At 36.8% G+C, this 16,941-nt stretch overlaps 1 protein-coding gene across 6 annotated transcripts in view; it reads left to right on the top strand.

Annotated features, from left to right (window-relative positions):
• USP9X (ubiquitin specific peptidase 9 X-linked) overlaps positions 1–15,930 on the top strand; it is a 98,565-nt gene extending 82,635 nt beyond the window's left edge. For 4 of the 6 annotated variants that reach the window (XM_015625791.3, XM_015625782.3, XM_015625778.3 and 1 more), the window contains 10 exons: positions 147–270; positions 1,486–1,711; positions 2,778–2,907; positions 4,531–4,716; positions 6,373–6,593; positions 7,658–7,746; positions 10,131–10,287; positions 10,683–10,895; positions 11,310–11,405; positions 12,862–15,930. In XM_015625791.3, coding sequence (XP_015481277.1) covers positions 147–270; positions 1,486–1,711; positions 2,778–2,907; positions 4,531–4,716; positions 6,373–6,593; positions 7,658–7,746; positions 10,131–10,287; positions 10,683–10,895; positions 11,310–11,405; positions 12,862–12,996 — 1,577 coding nt within the window. In that variant the 3' untranslated portion in view covers positions 12,997–15,930. Of the gene's footprint in view, positions 1–146; positions 271–1,485; positions 1,712–2,777; positions 2,908–4,530; positions 4,717–6,372; positions 6,594–7,657; positions 7,747–10,130; positions 10,288–10,682; positions 10,896–11,309; positions 11,406–12,097; positions 12,109–12,861 lie in introns of those variants that run through there. The other 2 variants (XM_019006450.2, XR_004495906.1) reach the window with 2 other exon arrangements.
• The last annotated feature ends 1,011 nt before the right edge of the window (positions 15,931–16,941 follow it).

The raw sequence follows: 16,941 nt of genomic DNA, 5'->3' as shown, positions 1-16,941 counted from the left end.
ACATTATAGAAGCTAGGGGCTGTTTTGATCAAGTTTCTTCTAAAACTGGAGCACCATGTCAGACAAAAGCAGTAATCTGAAATCAGTTTAATTATTGAAAATTGCTTTTACTTTGTCTACAAGTGAGTATTCTGATTTTTCTTTAGGACAAGATCATCTGTTGCCTGAAGCAGAAGAAATAACTATGATTAGTATTCAGCTTGCTGCTAGATTTCTCTTCACCACAGGATTTCATACAAAGAAAATAGTCCGTGGCCCTGCTAGTGATTGGTATTTTGTCTTTTAACAACAATTACAATTTTGGAAGTTTGATGTCTGTTAAAAGATCCCATTTAGATACATGGTGAAGGTGCATATGAAAAGGGGGGAAAATTTGAATACAAAATTCTGAGAAGAATTTTCGTCTTAAAATTAAGCATGCTGATCTGAACAGCTTCAAATTTCATTTTGAAACAGAGCTTAAATCTGTCTTTTTGTCTGTCTTCTAAAAATAATAAGAGAATGGAAGCTGTCACTAGCATAGAACAAGTTACGTTTTCTGACAAATTTAGAATAATTTTTACATTGTTTTAGTAGTTTTAAACAAAGCCATTGTTTTTCTTTACAAGCCATTGTTGCAGCTTATATTTGAATTCTGTTTGTGAAATGTATATAGTCTCTGAGACAGTGTTGGCAGAGTACTTTATGTACATTGCTACAGTGCCTGCAAATCAAATCCACACTGTGACAAACAGTCCCATCTTACTCGTTTTAGTTCTTCAGCTGGGTTATTCTCTGCTGGGGAGAGGAGTAGGGGTTGCTACTGGTCAAATTGGAAAGAAAATCTACTATTCATGGCCAGTAGTTTACCAGCTACTAGTAAGTAGTTCTGTAATAATGGCAAATTCATATCCCCAGCAGCAACTTCCAGAGTAGCTTAAGTTACTCCTTTTAATTTAAGAGATCAAGAAGAGTTCAAATACTCCTGCTAAAGGACAGAGTAATTCAAGGCCCTCTATGAAACAGATGTTTTAGTCTTTGGGTATTGGTTTTTCATTTTGTGGGGTTTTTTAAGATCTCTAAATGAGATTATAAATTCTTGTTAGGTTACATATTTAGTTATATATTGTATACACAGTTTATGAAATCCGTCTGTGTTCTCTGCTGTTTACCCTCTCCTCAGTTCCAGTACAGAGAGAATGGTGCAGAGAACCTGCTTTGAGGAGTACTTAGGGGGTATAATTCTGACTTAATTTTTACAGGTGGTAGAAGTAAAATGCTACAGTTAAGTGTTAGGTTTTTAATTGAAGGATATCTTCCATTTCTGATTGCTCGTAAGAGTATCACTAAAAGAACTACAAATTATCTGATTAGAATCATTTTGTGAATAAAAATGTTTGGGGATCATCTTTAATGCATATTTTCTTCAAACTCTGCAAAAGAACATGTCTGCCAAAATTCACTAATGTCTGAGTTTGGTTATAACTGTGTTGTCTCCTGTTTCAGGTATGATGCCCTGTGCATCCTGCTCCGTCACAGCAAGAATGTACGCTTTTGGTTTGCACACAACGTCCTTTTTAATGTTTCAAACCGCTTCTCTGAGTATCTCCTGGAATGCCCTAGTGCAGAAGTGAGGGGTGCATTTGCAAAACTTATAGTATTTATTGCACATTTTTCATTGCAAGACGGACCATGTCAATCACCTTTTGCCTCTCCTGGACCTTCCAGTCAGGTATTTAATTTTCTAATGAAAAGCTTTTGATACTTACTCTTTGTGCTTCATTACAAGCATGTAATGTAAAGTAAACTCTGGAGCAGATGCATTAGTGTCAGCTGGAAAGCTGTACAGCCCATTTTGCACTATGAAACAGGATGTAACTCAACCAGTTTGAGAGTTGCTGTCAGAGGGTTCTGTTTCCCCTCATTTGTGAATCTCTGTGAAGGCTCAGTGAGAACATAGAGCTGGGAGTGTGAAATCTGTAAAAAGATGCAGTGGCTATTTTAGTGAAGTAATGTCTAGGGAAGTGAACCCTTGTTTTTATTTAGAACTGTAAAACAAACAAACAAACCCCCACAAACAAACACAGTAACCCAAAAACCTGCAGGACTTCCCTAAGTTTTAATCCCATTATCTTGCAACAGTAAAATTGTCAAAAATTGTAACTTTGTGTAGGAGTAGACTGTGAATTGCCTGATTTTACACACCTAGAATTGAAAAACAACAACAAAAAAAGTCTACATCTTAATGTGATAACAATGTTATAAAAGACCAACCTTTTTGAGCTTTTGCTTTGTCATGTTTTAATGTATCCTTTTGCTTACATGGTCCCACTTACCTTCTCAGAATATTGTCACTACTGTGTCCAGCAAAATAATTTGTTAAGAATTAAGTAAAAGCTCCATAGCTTACAAAGTGTTCTGTATTATGAGGCATTTAAGATACACCTGTAGAGATTATTTGATTGTCTTAGTCTAAAAAGTTAACAGTGGTATTGCATCTGTGTTTCTTGACTATTTAAGCCTATCTGCTATTGGAAAAAAAGCCCAGTTAATCATTTCTATAGCTGCATAATTTCTTGGATTTACATTGCACTGAGTGATGGGAGTCCTAGTCCCTGTCTGTCTGAATCTTTTTCTCTGTGTGAGACACAAAAGACTGACCAACTGCTGGTACTTTGAAGCTTGTATAAATCTCATATCTTTTAACCAGTTCTGTTTTCTGTCGTAGTAAAAAGTAGAAACTAAATAAAGATATGATAGATTCAGCCACTAACAATAGAACTTGTTTGTTTCTGTAGGCCTATGATAACTTAAGTTTAAGTGATCACTTACTGAGGGCGGTACTGAATCTTCTAAGAAGGGAAGTATCTGAACATGGGCGCCACTTGCAGCAGTATTTCAATCTGTTTGTGATGTATGCCAACCTAGGTAAGCAGATTGCTTTTATTGATGACACTGTAATAAACTGGGGCGTTATTGATGATCCAGTTACAGAGATAACAGTAGGAGGATCCAGTCTTCCATCTTTAGGCAGATTGTTATAGTTATATGTCATATAAATGCTCCCTAACATCTGTGTTCCTCCTCTTTCGAGTTTGGGACCTCAGTCTCCCTATCATCCATGCAATATAAACCTGAGAAGTTTGGAGCAGTAAAACAGTGTCCTGATGAGAGAGGGTGGGAGTGAAATTTTATGAAACACTTGACCATTGATGTTTATCAGCTCATGAAGGAAGTAGACTATTTTAAAGGAATTTAGTTTCCTATCTCTAAAATTAATCTAGACAATTGTGTTAATTTAGTTACATCTCTGAAATCTGTTGCTTTCATATACTTTGCCTACCAAAGCATTCTCTGTCTGGCAGGTTTCTGTCATGACCCCAGAGCAGAATTAGAATTAGAAAAGAGAGATGCAATTCTTCTGCTCCAACTTCCCTTTTCTTCTTCACTAGCTTTTCATAGTCAGTGCAGTTCAGGCCTCTGAGTAGGAGAGCACTCAGAGGCCAGATAGGAAAATAAAACTTTATTCGTGGGGTCTGATCATTATCACAATCTACTCTGCAGAGATAAACCTGGAAATACTAATACATTAAGCAGTTGTCCTTGTCTTACTACTGTTACCTGAAGGCTTCTGTATGGATGTAGAGTTCATTCAGCAAAAACCACAATAACATCAGTCCTGCATTCTGGGAAAAAGATTTAATTGTCTGACATTTTGAGAAATCAAATAGTAGATTGTTCACATCAAAGCAAGTGAGAGGTCAGTTCTACTGAGGATGCAACTACAAAACTATCTAGCATAATCAGAAAAAATGCCATAAAAAAAGCACTTACACTACTCCTTATCAGAAAGATGGAAGGTACAGTCCAGTTGTATTTCAGAATAAGAAAAGACTTGGAAATATATGAAAAATGATTACTTTTAAGCAAAATAAGAAACAGAATGGAAGTAGGGACGTAGTGAATTTCCTGGTGAGTACTTGTGTAGTAGGTGCAAGGTACTCTTGCAGTAAAACCAGGTGTAGCTTTGGATGTTTTCGTTGGTTGGGGTTTTGGAGGTTGCCTTGTTTATTTTGTCACTTAATTTACTTGTATTACATTGTGTGGCACAATTAGAAATGTCTTAAGTTTGTAACTGATGTATCTAGGACATGATAGAAAAATATCAAAATACACTGTGGGGGTTGTTTTTCCTATCCTCCTGGGCCTCACAATAAAAGCATTAATTTATTGTCCAAAAGACTTCTCTTGAGGCTCTGCTGTTAACACAGATGCTACTTGTGTGTTGCTTAAGTGCTAATGAGCACTGTGAGGAAATTGGAGTAATTTACAATTCTCCTTCAATGTGATTTTTCAGCTGTATATAATTTTATTGTGCATCTTTATTGATAGGATTATTTTTTTCCCCAGAAGGTATAAATGAGGGTTTAATAGAACCCAAGAACTAAAAAGTTGTGAGTCATGTAAACTCCTGTTATTTTTCTTTTAAAAAATTCTAAAAATATTTTCAGTGCCAGAAACGATGTTTTTTTTACCTCCTGTCCCATAAAGGTGTAGCAGAGAAGACACAACTTCTGAAACTAAATGTTCCTGCAACCTTCATGCTTGTGGCTCTGGATGAAGGTCCAGGCCCTCCAATTAAATACCAGTATGCTGAGCTGGGCAAGCTGTACACTGTGGTGTCACAGCTGATCCGCTGTTGCAACGTCTCATCACGGATGCAGTCTTCTATCAATGGTACAGTGAATTTCAAGTTTGCTTTAGATCTATTGATTAAATCAGTAAATGTCTTTTTGTGCAATTTTAGCTATTATGTATAAAGTGGATCACCTGGAAAAAATGTTTTCTTTTATGCATAACAGCTCCTTTCATTTAAAGAAACAGAGCTGCTTCTCATAAGCAAAACTGATTTGTTATACTAGAAAGACCAAGACAGAAATCTGTTCTGTATTTTATGCTGCTTGGCTTACTCCTTAAAAATAGAGGGAAATAATAAAGTAGGAGGCTGTTCATTACAAAATAGTAATGCTTTTAGAATAGTTTAAGCCCATTGTAAAGAGTTGTCCAAAGATGTTTTTATCCTGAGTATGTGATAAAAAAACAAACTACAGAAATAATCTGTACAGGAAAAGCACCACAGCAGGTTTTAAGATAACTGATAGTTCTTACCACTGAAGAGATGTTGCATTGTTTTGGGTAGCTCTTGAATATGATTTGATGCTCGTTCATACTCAAGACTGCAAACAGGAGCCAACACTTCAATTTATAAAAGAAAAAGTATCAGCTAGAAATGGATTAACCACAATGTAAATCATTAACATTTCCAGTAGCTGAATGGAATGCAGTTATTTTTGAGGAACAGTGACAAGATATTGGGCCATGTGGACTTTATAGCCTGTATCTGTACACCTTCTGCTAAGCATATTTTAGAAAACCTAATTAGAAATCTGTAGAGAAGCTATTTAATGGCAAACTGATGACAGCTTGATGTGTCAGGCTATAAAGTCAATAGGCTAGATTGTGCTATAGTGAGATTAATGAACCGAAAATTTTACTGTGCCGTAATGAGCTTCAGAATCACGTGGCAATTTTGGTTGGGTCTTTTTCCAGTGCATTACTTGAAGCTTAAGCTGAAAAGATATTCTACCTGTGAAAAATAGTTGTATATTCACTATATTCATAATGCTGTACTTAAAAAAATATTTATATGGACTTTACTTTGACTACTAATTATGATTACTATTTGCATAATAAAGTTATTTTTTGCTTCAGCTTATGAGGCTAGAAAAGTTCTCCCTAGTCTTCTGGGCATCTTCAAACAATAACTCAAAACACTACTAGATTTAGAAACATCAGGAGTAAATCAGATTCTTTCACTACACAAAATGAAACTGACTAAATAAGATACATTAATTACAAAAGTATATTTATTGTCTACACTCCAGAGATTCAGCTGGGCCTGTTCTAACATAAATCTTCCTCTGAACACTCTTGCATTGCCTTGTGAAGTAAACAGACATTGTGTCCTTAAAATATGACTTGGGCTGTGTTACACAAGCAGTGAAGTAGATAAATGCAGGAGATAAGATTTCTCTGAGGAATCTCAGTGATTTCTCCTCTTGCATGTGAACATGTCTCCAGCTGTTCTGCTTTGATTGTCACTGCATAATCCTATCAGAGAGGGAGAAGTAGCTCTCTCAAGTGTCAAGCTTCATAAACATAAAAATTATTTATTTCATACTACTGTTTTTTTCAAAGAAAGTCAGCTTTTAAGGGAGGGTTTGTGTTTTTTCTCTGTCTGTGTTTTTTGATGTGTTTGTATTTTTGTATTTTGGAGTGTCTACACTGAAGGTACTTCAGCACCTTTTAATCTGTAATAACTGTTTGTTCCAGGTAATCCCCCGCTTGCCAACCCTTATGGTGATCCTAATTTATCTCAACCTATAATGGCACTTCAGCAGAACGTAGCAGACATTCTGTTTGTGAGAACGAGTTATGTGAAGAAAATTATTGAAGATTGCAGCAACTCTGAAGAGACCATCAAGTTGCTTCGTTTCTGCTGTTGGGAGAATCCTCAGTTCTCTTCCACAGTCCTCAGTGAACTACTTTGGCAGGTAAAAATAAAGAGCTAGGAGAAAGATGGGAATACAACTTTGAATGATTCTGCATTTATATGTAAGAATGTCATATTAAATACTGAACAGGTGCCTGATAAATAAACTTTCCTCAAGATGGCATCCTGTCAGTATTTACAGTCTGAGGTCTGTACATCACATTGGAGTACTGTGAGAAGTGCTTTATGAATTTAGGGAAGCGATCAACCTTTAACGAGTCAGGAATGATGTGTTAAGGGTGGAAGGTAGACTGAAGTGGTCTTTGTGTATTTTAAGAGCATGTGCTAAAGCTTTCTGTCATTGTCCATAAAAGAGATTCATAGATGACATGGAAAGTTGGAATAATTTCCTAAGATCTGCCTTGTATTTATTTCAAGTATGTTAGTATGGTTTTTTTACAAGTCTGCAGAACATGTATTTGGCTTCAGACTCAGCAAAGAATCTTTGATACTGTCTTATATTTCCATGGTAATCTCTGTAAGGTGAGTTACACATTTCCACTCAAAATAAAACTTCACTAGAATTAGGGGAACTTAGCCCATCTTAATATTTGCACTTTTTTTTCATGTAACATGACATTTTTCTATGTCCCTTTGTTTGACACTTGAAAGAATCATAATAAAACTCAATTGATATTTTTGCTAGCCATGTACTTTACATTTTAGGATAACCTGTGAAGACAACCTTTGTACACATTGCCTAAACATAGTAATATCAATGAAAAGTGCCATTTTTAAATTTTGCTTTTCTAAAGGTATTTTTTAAGGTACTTTCTTCAGCATATCATGCTTGGGGCTTTAGATCAACTGTGTCAGAAAGTCATAAAGAAACATTTTGTCCTTTACAGACAGAATCTACTGTATTTAAAAACAAAACAAAACAAACAGAATTGCAACCCGCAGAATTCCTGACACAACCAACACTTTCTCAAAAAGAAGTATTGTATCTTGAAACAGCCTTTGAATTACAGCAAACTTCAAATGAATTGTGTTCTTGTATTTCACTGTATAAGCTGCCTGCCTCAAGGAATGCTTTCTTGTGTTCTCTGCATTTTCACTTTTTAGGTTGCATATTCATATACATATGAGCTTCGACCTTATTTGGATCTGCTTTTGCAAATCCTGTTAATTGAGGACTCTTGGCAAACTCACAGGTCAGTATTTACCTGTCCTTTTATAAATCAATAATGTTCTGTACATATTGTTTGCCAGTGGTTCTGTTGCTAATCCTTTCAATAGGTTTGTTTTAAATAGGCATTAAATCAAAAATCACATATAAAGCAATTTTTTGTGGTTTTATCTGAAATTTTGAGGTAAGTACAATATTTTCACATTCCTTACTGTTGAGAAGTTTGCTATAAAGCCTGGGTTTCTCACATACAAGAGAATGTGCTGTTTAGGTTAAAGTCAGTGGTCTTCCCTCTGAAGAGCTTGGATTGATTCATAGAAACATCCCCTTGAGGTGGGTCAGCAACAGCCTGGGCTTGCTTGGGAGCACATCAGATGTAGGAGTTGGTTCCAAGACACATATAAAGTGTGAATTTGGGAGAGAAGAGTATTTTACATATAGATATTCTCTATATGATCACATTTCAAGAGTATTGTAACTTCAGTGTATGACATATTAATCCAGTTTAAAACCTAATTTTTGTATGTCTACAGAATAAAGTTTTTGAAGGTTATTAAAAATTGTAATTACTGCAAATACTACTTGTGAGAACAGTCAATTTTTCAGAAGTTTAATATAAAAGTAGTAGGTGAGGTAACACAAAAGTCATCAATGTGCTACCTGTCAGTGCTGCAAAATGTCACTATTTCATAATAAGCAGTTACAGGTGGTATGGGATTTACTGAATAATTTCCAACTGTGTCTCAGGACCTTTCAAATACTTTGAGTGAGAGCACATTTGGTGGGTATGGGAGCAGAGTCCTGTCCTTAGCTGTGAAAGTAGACTGCTCATTTAGGACATTACCAATTGCCTGGGCTTATTTTGGGAGGGACTCAAAGGAGATGGCGGTCTGGCTTAACCACACTCCAAAATACGATGACTGAGTTGCAGGGATTTGGTCATTTTCTTTATGGGATTTGCTATGCATGTATCATGCAGTTAACTTATATTACCTTCTTGATAAACAAGTAATTCTATGAGATAAGTCCACAGAATGCTGGATGATGAGCATACTTTAACAGATCTGAAGTAAAATAATGGATTTTTAGGGTTGAACTGCAGGTGAGAAATTATGGGAGTGGTTCTTGGGGATAATGCTGTGTTTGGAAAAGTGGGGTATGAAGGAGGTGGAAGTTGTGGCGTGGCTTCCCTGGAGAAGTACATCACTCCCATGTTCCATTGCTCTATGGAGCACTGCTCTATGGAATTGTGTTAGGTTTCCAGGGTATTAAATGGCCAGTTCCAGTCATCCACTACTTCTTGCTGCCACTTCTGGCCATAGCTTGAAGTACTTGTATCTGCCCTCTTGTTGGTTTTGATGTGATAATCAGAGAGTTTTAATGATCTTATCTTTAAAAAAAACAAACCAAAAAAACCAAAACTCAAGAAACCACCATGAAATTTCACCAAAGTGAAATTGTTCATTGTAAATGGTATCTTGTAACTCCTGGAAAACGAGTCTGATCTGACCGTGGGTAGTGTGCATCCCCTGGGGCAACTTGTCCTCTGGTACTGCAAGATCACTGCTGCTGGCCCTTGGCATCAGACCCACTCTCTTAAATTTCTCTTGATTTGACAGGTTCAAGTGCCAAGTTTGGAATGGTACAAATACCATTCAATTAACTGAAATAAAGTTCATCATTTCTTTAAAGATGGAGCTGGGGCTGGCAGCTGCCAGGGCTATGAGGAAACAGGGCAGTTGTTTCCCTGCCATGAGTGTAGCTCTTGGAGACACCAGTGTGGGTTCTGTGCCTCCTCTGACTTTTTTTCAAAGCCAAAAGTATGTTCTTGGTTTTTGCACAATTTCAGGGTAGCAATTCATTCCTCTGCCTTGTTCAAGAGCAGATGACACAGAAACTGGGCTTAGTTCCAGGGAATGCTCAAGTCCCTTATCCCATGCACAAATGTGTACCATTCATTCCCCTTCAGAGAAGCTGCATGTAAAAGGGTGTCTTTGAGAAGCATAACTGAGTGTAAATAACCATTCTGTCATGGATTTAACTGTTCCAATTCTGTAAGGACATACTGGGTTAACAGGGCTGATTTGTAAATGCAGTAGATAATTTAGTAATGAAATTAAACTGTTAAAGTTGGTTACTGTGACTAGAATTAATCATATTTACATTTTTTTATATATCCTGTTCAGCTACATTTTTTAGCATTTTTAGCATGTTTGGTAATATTTGAACTAAGTTATTTATATGACATGTTAGGTTAATTTTCTGATTTTAAAAAAACCTCTTGACAATACCAGAAGTCAGAACATCACCTGTCCCTTTTATAATTACATTGTATATAGAGCCTTAATTCAAATGCTAAAACTCTTTAAAACTTAGTTTTGTCATTGTTTTGGTTTGTGTTTTTTCTAGGATTCACAATGCACTTAAGGGAATCCCAGATGACAGGGATGGACTCTTTGACACCATTCAGCGCTCGAAGAATCACTATCAGAAAAGAGCTTACCAGTGTATAAAATGCATGGTAGCTCTCTTCAGCAACTGCCCTGTAGCCTACCAGATCCTTCAGGTGACACCTTTTATTCTGTTTCTTGCTGCTTTTTTCCCACTTCTGTGTTAAAAAAAAACCAAAACAAACCCCGCCATTATTCAGTTTTTAACACCTCAATTAAATTACAACTTCCAGGGACAACTCTTTGAACTTTCTGTATGAGAAGGTCATTGTAAGTGATTGAAAGCAATCTGGTTAAATTCACACTCATTTGTAGCTGTGATGCAGCTGCAAATCTGCAAACTTCATTTCAAATTTGAAGTTTTCTTGGGGAAAAAAAGGATATTTGTGACTCCTGTAAGGAAGTGGCAGATAGGTTACATCTCTTGACAGCTGATGTATAGGAAAGGAAAAATACTTCTGTTTTCAAGAGCAGAGGAAATAATTGTGAATTGTTCATTTTCTGTCTGCAGAGCAATGGAGATTTGAAGAGAAAATGGACCTGGGCAGTGGAATGGCTTGGAGACGAGCTAGAGCGTCGACCATACACTGGCAATCCCCAATACACCTACAATAATTGGTCTCCACCAATACAGAGCAATGAAACATCAAATGGCTACTTCCTAGAGAGGTCACACAGTGCTAGAATGACTCTTGCAAAGGCTTGTGAACTCTGCCCAGAGGAGGTAAAGATTTAATTTGACTTTCAATTAAGAAATTAAGTAAAGTGCTTCTGTAAATAATTAACCGTAGCAACAGTCTCCACTCATTTAAGAGGTAGCACATTTCATATGTACTTTATAAGTATGGATTTATGTTTTTATTACTGTTCCTATAGATATCTGTCACTTAGAGAATAAGCAGTATAAAATTGAAATTGAAGTAGGTTATGAATGGTTATTTCCAGTAAAACATTGATAGAGGGAATTTTTATTTAGTACAACAAAAGCAGTAGATGACAGTGTGGGGTGGAATTTTTCTCTAGATGTCTAAAACATGATTCTTTCATGTCTAAATCACTTGCACATAGGATTGGTTATGGCTAGAATATTGTAATATGTTTTTAAAAAGTAAATTAAATGGGCTGTTTCAAACTTCAGGAACCAGATGATCCTGATGCCCCAGATGAACATGAGTCTTCTCCACCTGAAGATGCCCCACTGTATCCCCATTCACCTGGTTCCCAGTATCAACAGGTAAAAGTTCTGAGTTTAACTATTTATTCAGAGTTTCAGGTGTGCTTTTTTTAGCATTTCTGGTGACTTAAATTATACTCATTTGGTCAGAAGCATGTTATTGTCAAATACCATGTTTGGAGGAATAGAGATAAAGGTACACCTCCATTTCAACAGGAGCATTTTCACCATCAGAGCTTCAGGTGTGAATTTTATCAGATCAGGGATTAATCATACACAGAAAGAGCAGAGAGATTGATGCCATCACAGCCTAGTGCATACTGAATTTGATTCTGTTGTATTTATTGACATTGATAATATTTTGTGAGTTGCTTTCTTGTTTTCAAATATAAAGTCAAGTCTCAAGGCCTGAATTTGGGTAACTGGAAGGCTTTTGGAAAAAAGCAGATGGCTTTGTTGCCATGTAACTCATGCTATGAACAGTGATCCCTAAATCTTAAGTACATATAAAATCAAAATCCATTTTTATGTTAAATGGCTGCTTTTGTTAATACTTCCCGTGGAAAGACAGATCTGGAAGACATCATAACCAGAGTCGTCTTACTGAACTGACTAAATTATTAGATCCCTCACTTAGTTGCCATTTTCTGTTCCAATTCATTTTGTATATTCCAAATCTGCTAATTTAATTTCCTTTCCTGCCCAAATCCATTTTCCCCCTCCATCTTGCTTTCCTTACTTGATGTTCTCAGCAGAGCAGTTGGTAAGTCATGCAGATTTTCCCACTCCTTCCTGAGCTCCTGAGTTCAGACACATTCCGTAACCTCACCATTGCCCTTGTCATGTGTTCACTTTCTTGCAAGAGATGGCATTTCTCACTAACACACACACACACACAATCCTCATACTCTTGGTTTCTCCACAAACTCTGTAAAACAGTAGATAAATGAGGTGGTTTTGTTTGCCAGATCTGTGTGTGACTTTTTAGATTGGGGCAGAGCATTTGCAGAAAACTGTTGGTCTAGGTTTCATTCACTTCTGTAACATTGAGGTTTCCCCCTTAAAAATTAAAATATGCTGCATAAACACAGGATTGCTTTTTCCGTTGTTTTAGGGAAAAAAGTCAAGCTGGTTGAATCTGTTAATAAAATATGTGCACGGTTTAATGTGACAGCACATAGGCAACCTCTCCTGGTCTCCTTTTTCCCTTTCTTGCTGCTTTTGCTTTGCATGTAACTGTTTGTGATTCAAAAGCTGAGATTACTGTTTCAACTGATCCTTTTATCTTTATAAGTTGAAAGTTTGTTTCCCTTGTGTGTAAATCGGCAAGGTAAGTGGAAGGTGTGAATCAGAGGAATGAAGCAGCTGGGATGTGAGTTCATACCCATGTAGGTACACGAGAAGTTGGTGTGCTTTGAGGATGCTTTCCAGGTCTGAGTGGAAATGGGGGAAAGCAGGGAGTCAGGAGACAGCCCACAGGGTGAAATCTCTTTGAAATGTGTGTGTTTTGTTGCAGAATAACCACGTGCATGGACAGCCATATACGGGCCCGGCAGCACATCATATGAACAACCCTCAGCGAACTGGCCAGCGAGCACAAGAAAACTACGAAGGCAGTGAAGAAGTTTCCCCGCCTCAGACAAAAGATTAGTGAAATGCACATAATCAATTAACTTGCTCCATCAAGACTGTGCACCCAGGCCTTACAGTCCAACTTTTCTCTGTGTCTGGCTAATATTTAAAACTAGAAAAACTATTCTTAATCAACATGGAGTGGAGAGTCTATTCACTGTCTTATCTGCAGAAAATTGCTGTCAATATATAACCCGCCTGCAGTGGAAAGTGTATAGTGTTTTGTAATAAATGGCCTGATGCTAATGTGTAAATGGCAAAGGTGTATATAGTATATTAATGTTTGACTGTTAATTCTTGAGCAAGAAACATTTTTTTTTGTCTTGATGAGACTCACAGATCTACAAAAACAAAAAAATAATTTCTTGATATATCTGCTGCGCTCTGCAACCAGTGTTGCCTGCCTCATGGCAGTTGGATCAACTCCTTTACGAAAAAGCCTATCCATGTCAACCACAAAAATAGTTTCATGTTAATTCTTTGCCACTGGAGTCGATTTTACTATGAGCAACGTAATGGCTGGTAACCTTTTAATTATTTGGTTGATGTGGAAAATTGGTGATGTAACATTGTTTCTAGATCTTTTTTCATTGCCTTTTTCATTCTGGTATTAGGTTAATCACTTTGAAGCTATAGTTATGCTGTAACATTTAGCATGGCTTCACACCAAGTTAGTGTAGCCAATGAGGGGAAAAAAAACAACAAACGTGACAGCAGTTGTCCCAATGTGACAACTGCATTGCTCAGAACTTTTTCTTCTTACACCTAGACTATAAAATGGGGAGGGAAAATGTGACAAGTGGTTTTCAGTTTCACATATGTTCCTCACATCTGATGTTTGACAGTTCTCTCTCTGGGTGGGATAAAGAACACTTAGTTTTCAGTAATAGGAATTTAAAAGATTTAAAACAAATATGCAAAAATTTGCTATGCCAGGATGCCTGGAGCATAATAGACTGTATTTGGTGTGCTTGTTTTGTTTCTTTGGTAGAGCTTATTAGATAAACTTCTAACACTTTCCTTCTACTGCATCCCAGTGAAGTGGAAGTCAACAAAATCACAGAGTACTTGTGAGTGCCACTGCACCAAGTTAACTTGCTGGTTTTCTGCTCGTTCACAGTTCTACTTGAAAGCGAGAATTGTCTTAGCTCTTTATCCATTATACAGAAAATCTTAACATTAGAAGCAGGGTTTAAATATAAAAGAAACTACTGGTTAGTCAAATACAATTCTGAGGTATCTCTATTCCAGAATAAACATTTGTTTAAAGACTTAAAGAAACGCATCAGTAAATACTGTATTTAAATGAAAATTGGTAACTTGAATGTGTGTAATTTTTTGGAACCTGTCTAAAAACCAAATACCCCTGCAAAACAGATACAGCCCACCCTATACTATTTAAATATTTTGCTGTTTTATTTTATAGAAATTATTTTGCTGAATTCACAAATAGAATTTGATTTAAGAAGAATGTTTTGTCCTGTGGTGTGTGTTGTTTTTTGGGGTTTTGTTTTTTAATGGACTGCACAGAAAGGTGAATTCTGTGCAGTGGCACTATGCTGAATTCTGGAACAACAGTCACATTGAGATTCTGTGCACAAAAAAAAAAAAATTGGCCCTCAAGAATAAAATAATCAGGACAATTACACTGTAAAAGTTTCTTAATGTGATTTATCTTGTACTTTTTGTATGTTTTTATATATACATATATATATTTAAGAGCACAAGCTTGATGGTGTTTTTTACAAATGAGTTGATAGAAACAAAGCTGCTTATCAAATTAAAGGTCTGTAGTTTTGAAATGAACAATGGAAAATTCAGTCCAAGTGCATTCTTAGGCATTTAGTGTAACAAGGGAGGGACACAGAAGATTTTTGAATATGCTGTGTAGCGATGATCACTTTTATGCTTCCATGTTTTTCCTAGTGCTCAAGTTAATTCATATTTTTTTCATAGTTTTTTAGTAATACCATTTTACCTGGATTTAGTAAATTTGGATAACGTGTTCCCATTTATGTTTGGGGATGCTTGTTGGAGGTTTTAACTAAAAAAATTCTACCCTGAGTTCTCAAGTTGAAATATTTATTTGGACCAGTAATTGTTAAACAAGCTATCTCAGAGGCGATTATTACGTATTTTGTACTATATAGGTAAAATATATAATGTGCTAGTTCAGCCTTGCCAAATGTGTTTGCTTTTAATAATAGTGCAATGATTGTAGAGACATGTCAAACCTGTGACACTTTAAGGCTGTGGCTTTCTCCAGCCTTACCCAGCCCTGCCCCGGAATTGGGAATGGCTGCAGTGGCAGTTGTTTTCCAGGCAGCAAACTGAGGATATTGTGCATCTTTGTGACATGAAGAAGGATAAACCCATATTGTTTGCTGCAGCTGTTGCTTTTTAAACAGGCAGCTCCAGTGTAAGGTGCAATGTTTTCTTCACTCTGGGCAAAACCATTCTGAATTGTACTTCTTAACCAATATTGTACAAGCAAAAAGTTTGATATGCACATTTCTGTCGCAGCATTTTGGCAGGTGACTTTCAGGCAATGCACCTGGCAATACCTCGTTGGTGATGGCACACTCTAAAGCAGTAGCCCTCAAAGTGCCTAAAGATTTAATTCCCCCATCACTGATTTCAGTTCTGTTTTCTGTTTAGAACAGTTTCTAGGGAATCTCTGGTCTTCCATAAAATGAGCCAATAAATAGTAAAGCAATTCCTCGTGTTCCTGGCAGTGTAACATGGAATACATAGAAACTGAAAATCCATAGGTGATGTTGAGTCGGGGTTAGTGTGTAGTTTGACCTTGGGGGAAATCCATAACCTTACTGAGCAGAATTTCTGTGTCTTGTACATTTGGATTGTGGTTGTTTAGTGACTAAATTAAGCTTTTAACACTTGCTACTGTCAGTGTTAAAAATAGTACAGCCATATATAAAAAGAATTCAGTCACTGTTTGTGTTTCAGTAAATGTACTACGTTTTGGTCACAGAGTTGGTCACCTGCACCTGTGTTACCCCTTTGACAAGAAGGAGATGGCTCAGGGTTCAGTCAAAGCTTGTTTGTCCTGCAGGATCCAAACTTATGGGAGTGGACAAGCAGAACAGGACTCTGCTTGGCTTGGAATTTTTCACATTATTTTCCCAGCTGACAACCAGCTCTGAAAATTTGAGTTCTCTGTTTTTCAAGCTTGTGTATCTTGCTGAAATTGAGCCAGAAAGAAATGAAATTCCCCCATTGACATTTCTTTTTTTTTTTTTTTTTTTTTTTTCTCCTGAGTGGAACTTTAGACAACATGAGAGATTTGTGTTATCATATTTGTTTTTATGCCTTCTCAGCCACTCTGTTGTGCCTAGCTTGTGTGTTTTAGCATATGTATCATGAAAAAGCACTTACGGTTCCAAAACTTCCTGTATATTTCCTGAGATCCAGGAGAGAATGAGATTAGCCATTCTGCCAAAGCTAAAATGGGCAAAAATTGGCTGCTGTAGCAATTTACTTCATTTTTGGTTTCAATAAATTTTGTCTACCTCTTAAGTCTTTTGCCAGAAATGAATAGGGTGATGAACTGTGTCAGGGCAAAGTGGCTCCATGTTTTTGTTGGCCTGAGTTCCAGTTACTGGGCATTGCAGGGAAGCTTTCAGTACAATGGATTTAACTGAAAATGAAAGCTAAATGCTGACTGTATAAACTAGAGGAAGTGACATGTTGGGAAATTTGGAGAGTAACCAATTAAACATTTAAATATCTTAGTTAAACCTCGTTAGCCACACTTTCAAATCCACATTGAAAGCAAGTTCTCTTCCCTGTGATGAAAGGCACACCTTTATTTCTGGGGAGGGTGAGATGCTGATGCCAACCTCACATTTCTTAGGACAGGTGTGGGTGTTTGCCATTTGTGGCTCTGCTCCAGCACAGCATAATCAGGACAACAGCGATTTTGGCTCTCTATCTTACTTTTCAT

The sequence above is a fragment of the Parus major genome, chromosome 1, assembly GCF_001522545.3.
Source record: "Parus major isolate Abel chromosome 1, Parus_major1.1, whole genome shotgun sequence".
Lineage (NCBI taxonomy): Eukaryota > Metazoa > Chordata > Aves > Passeriformes > Paridae > Parus > Parus major.
This window is presented reverse-complemented; position numbering and strand designations above follow the sequence as displayed.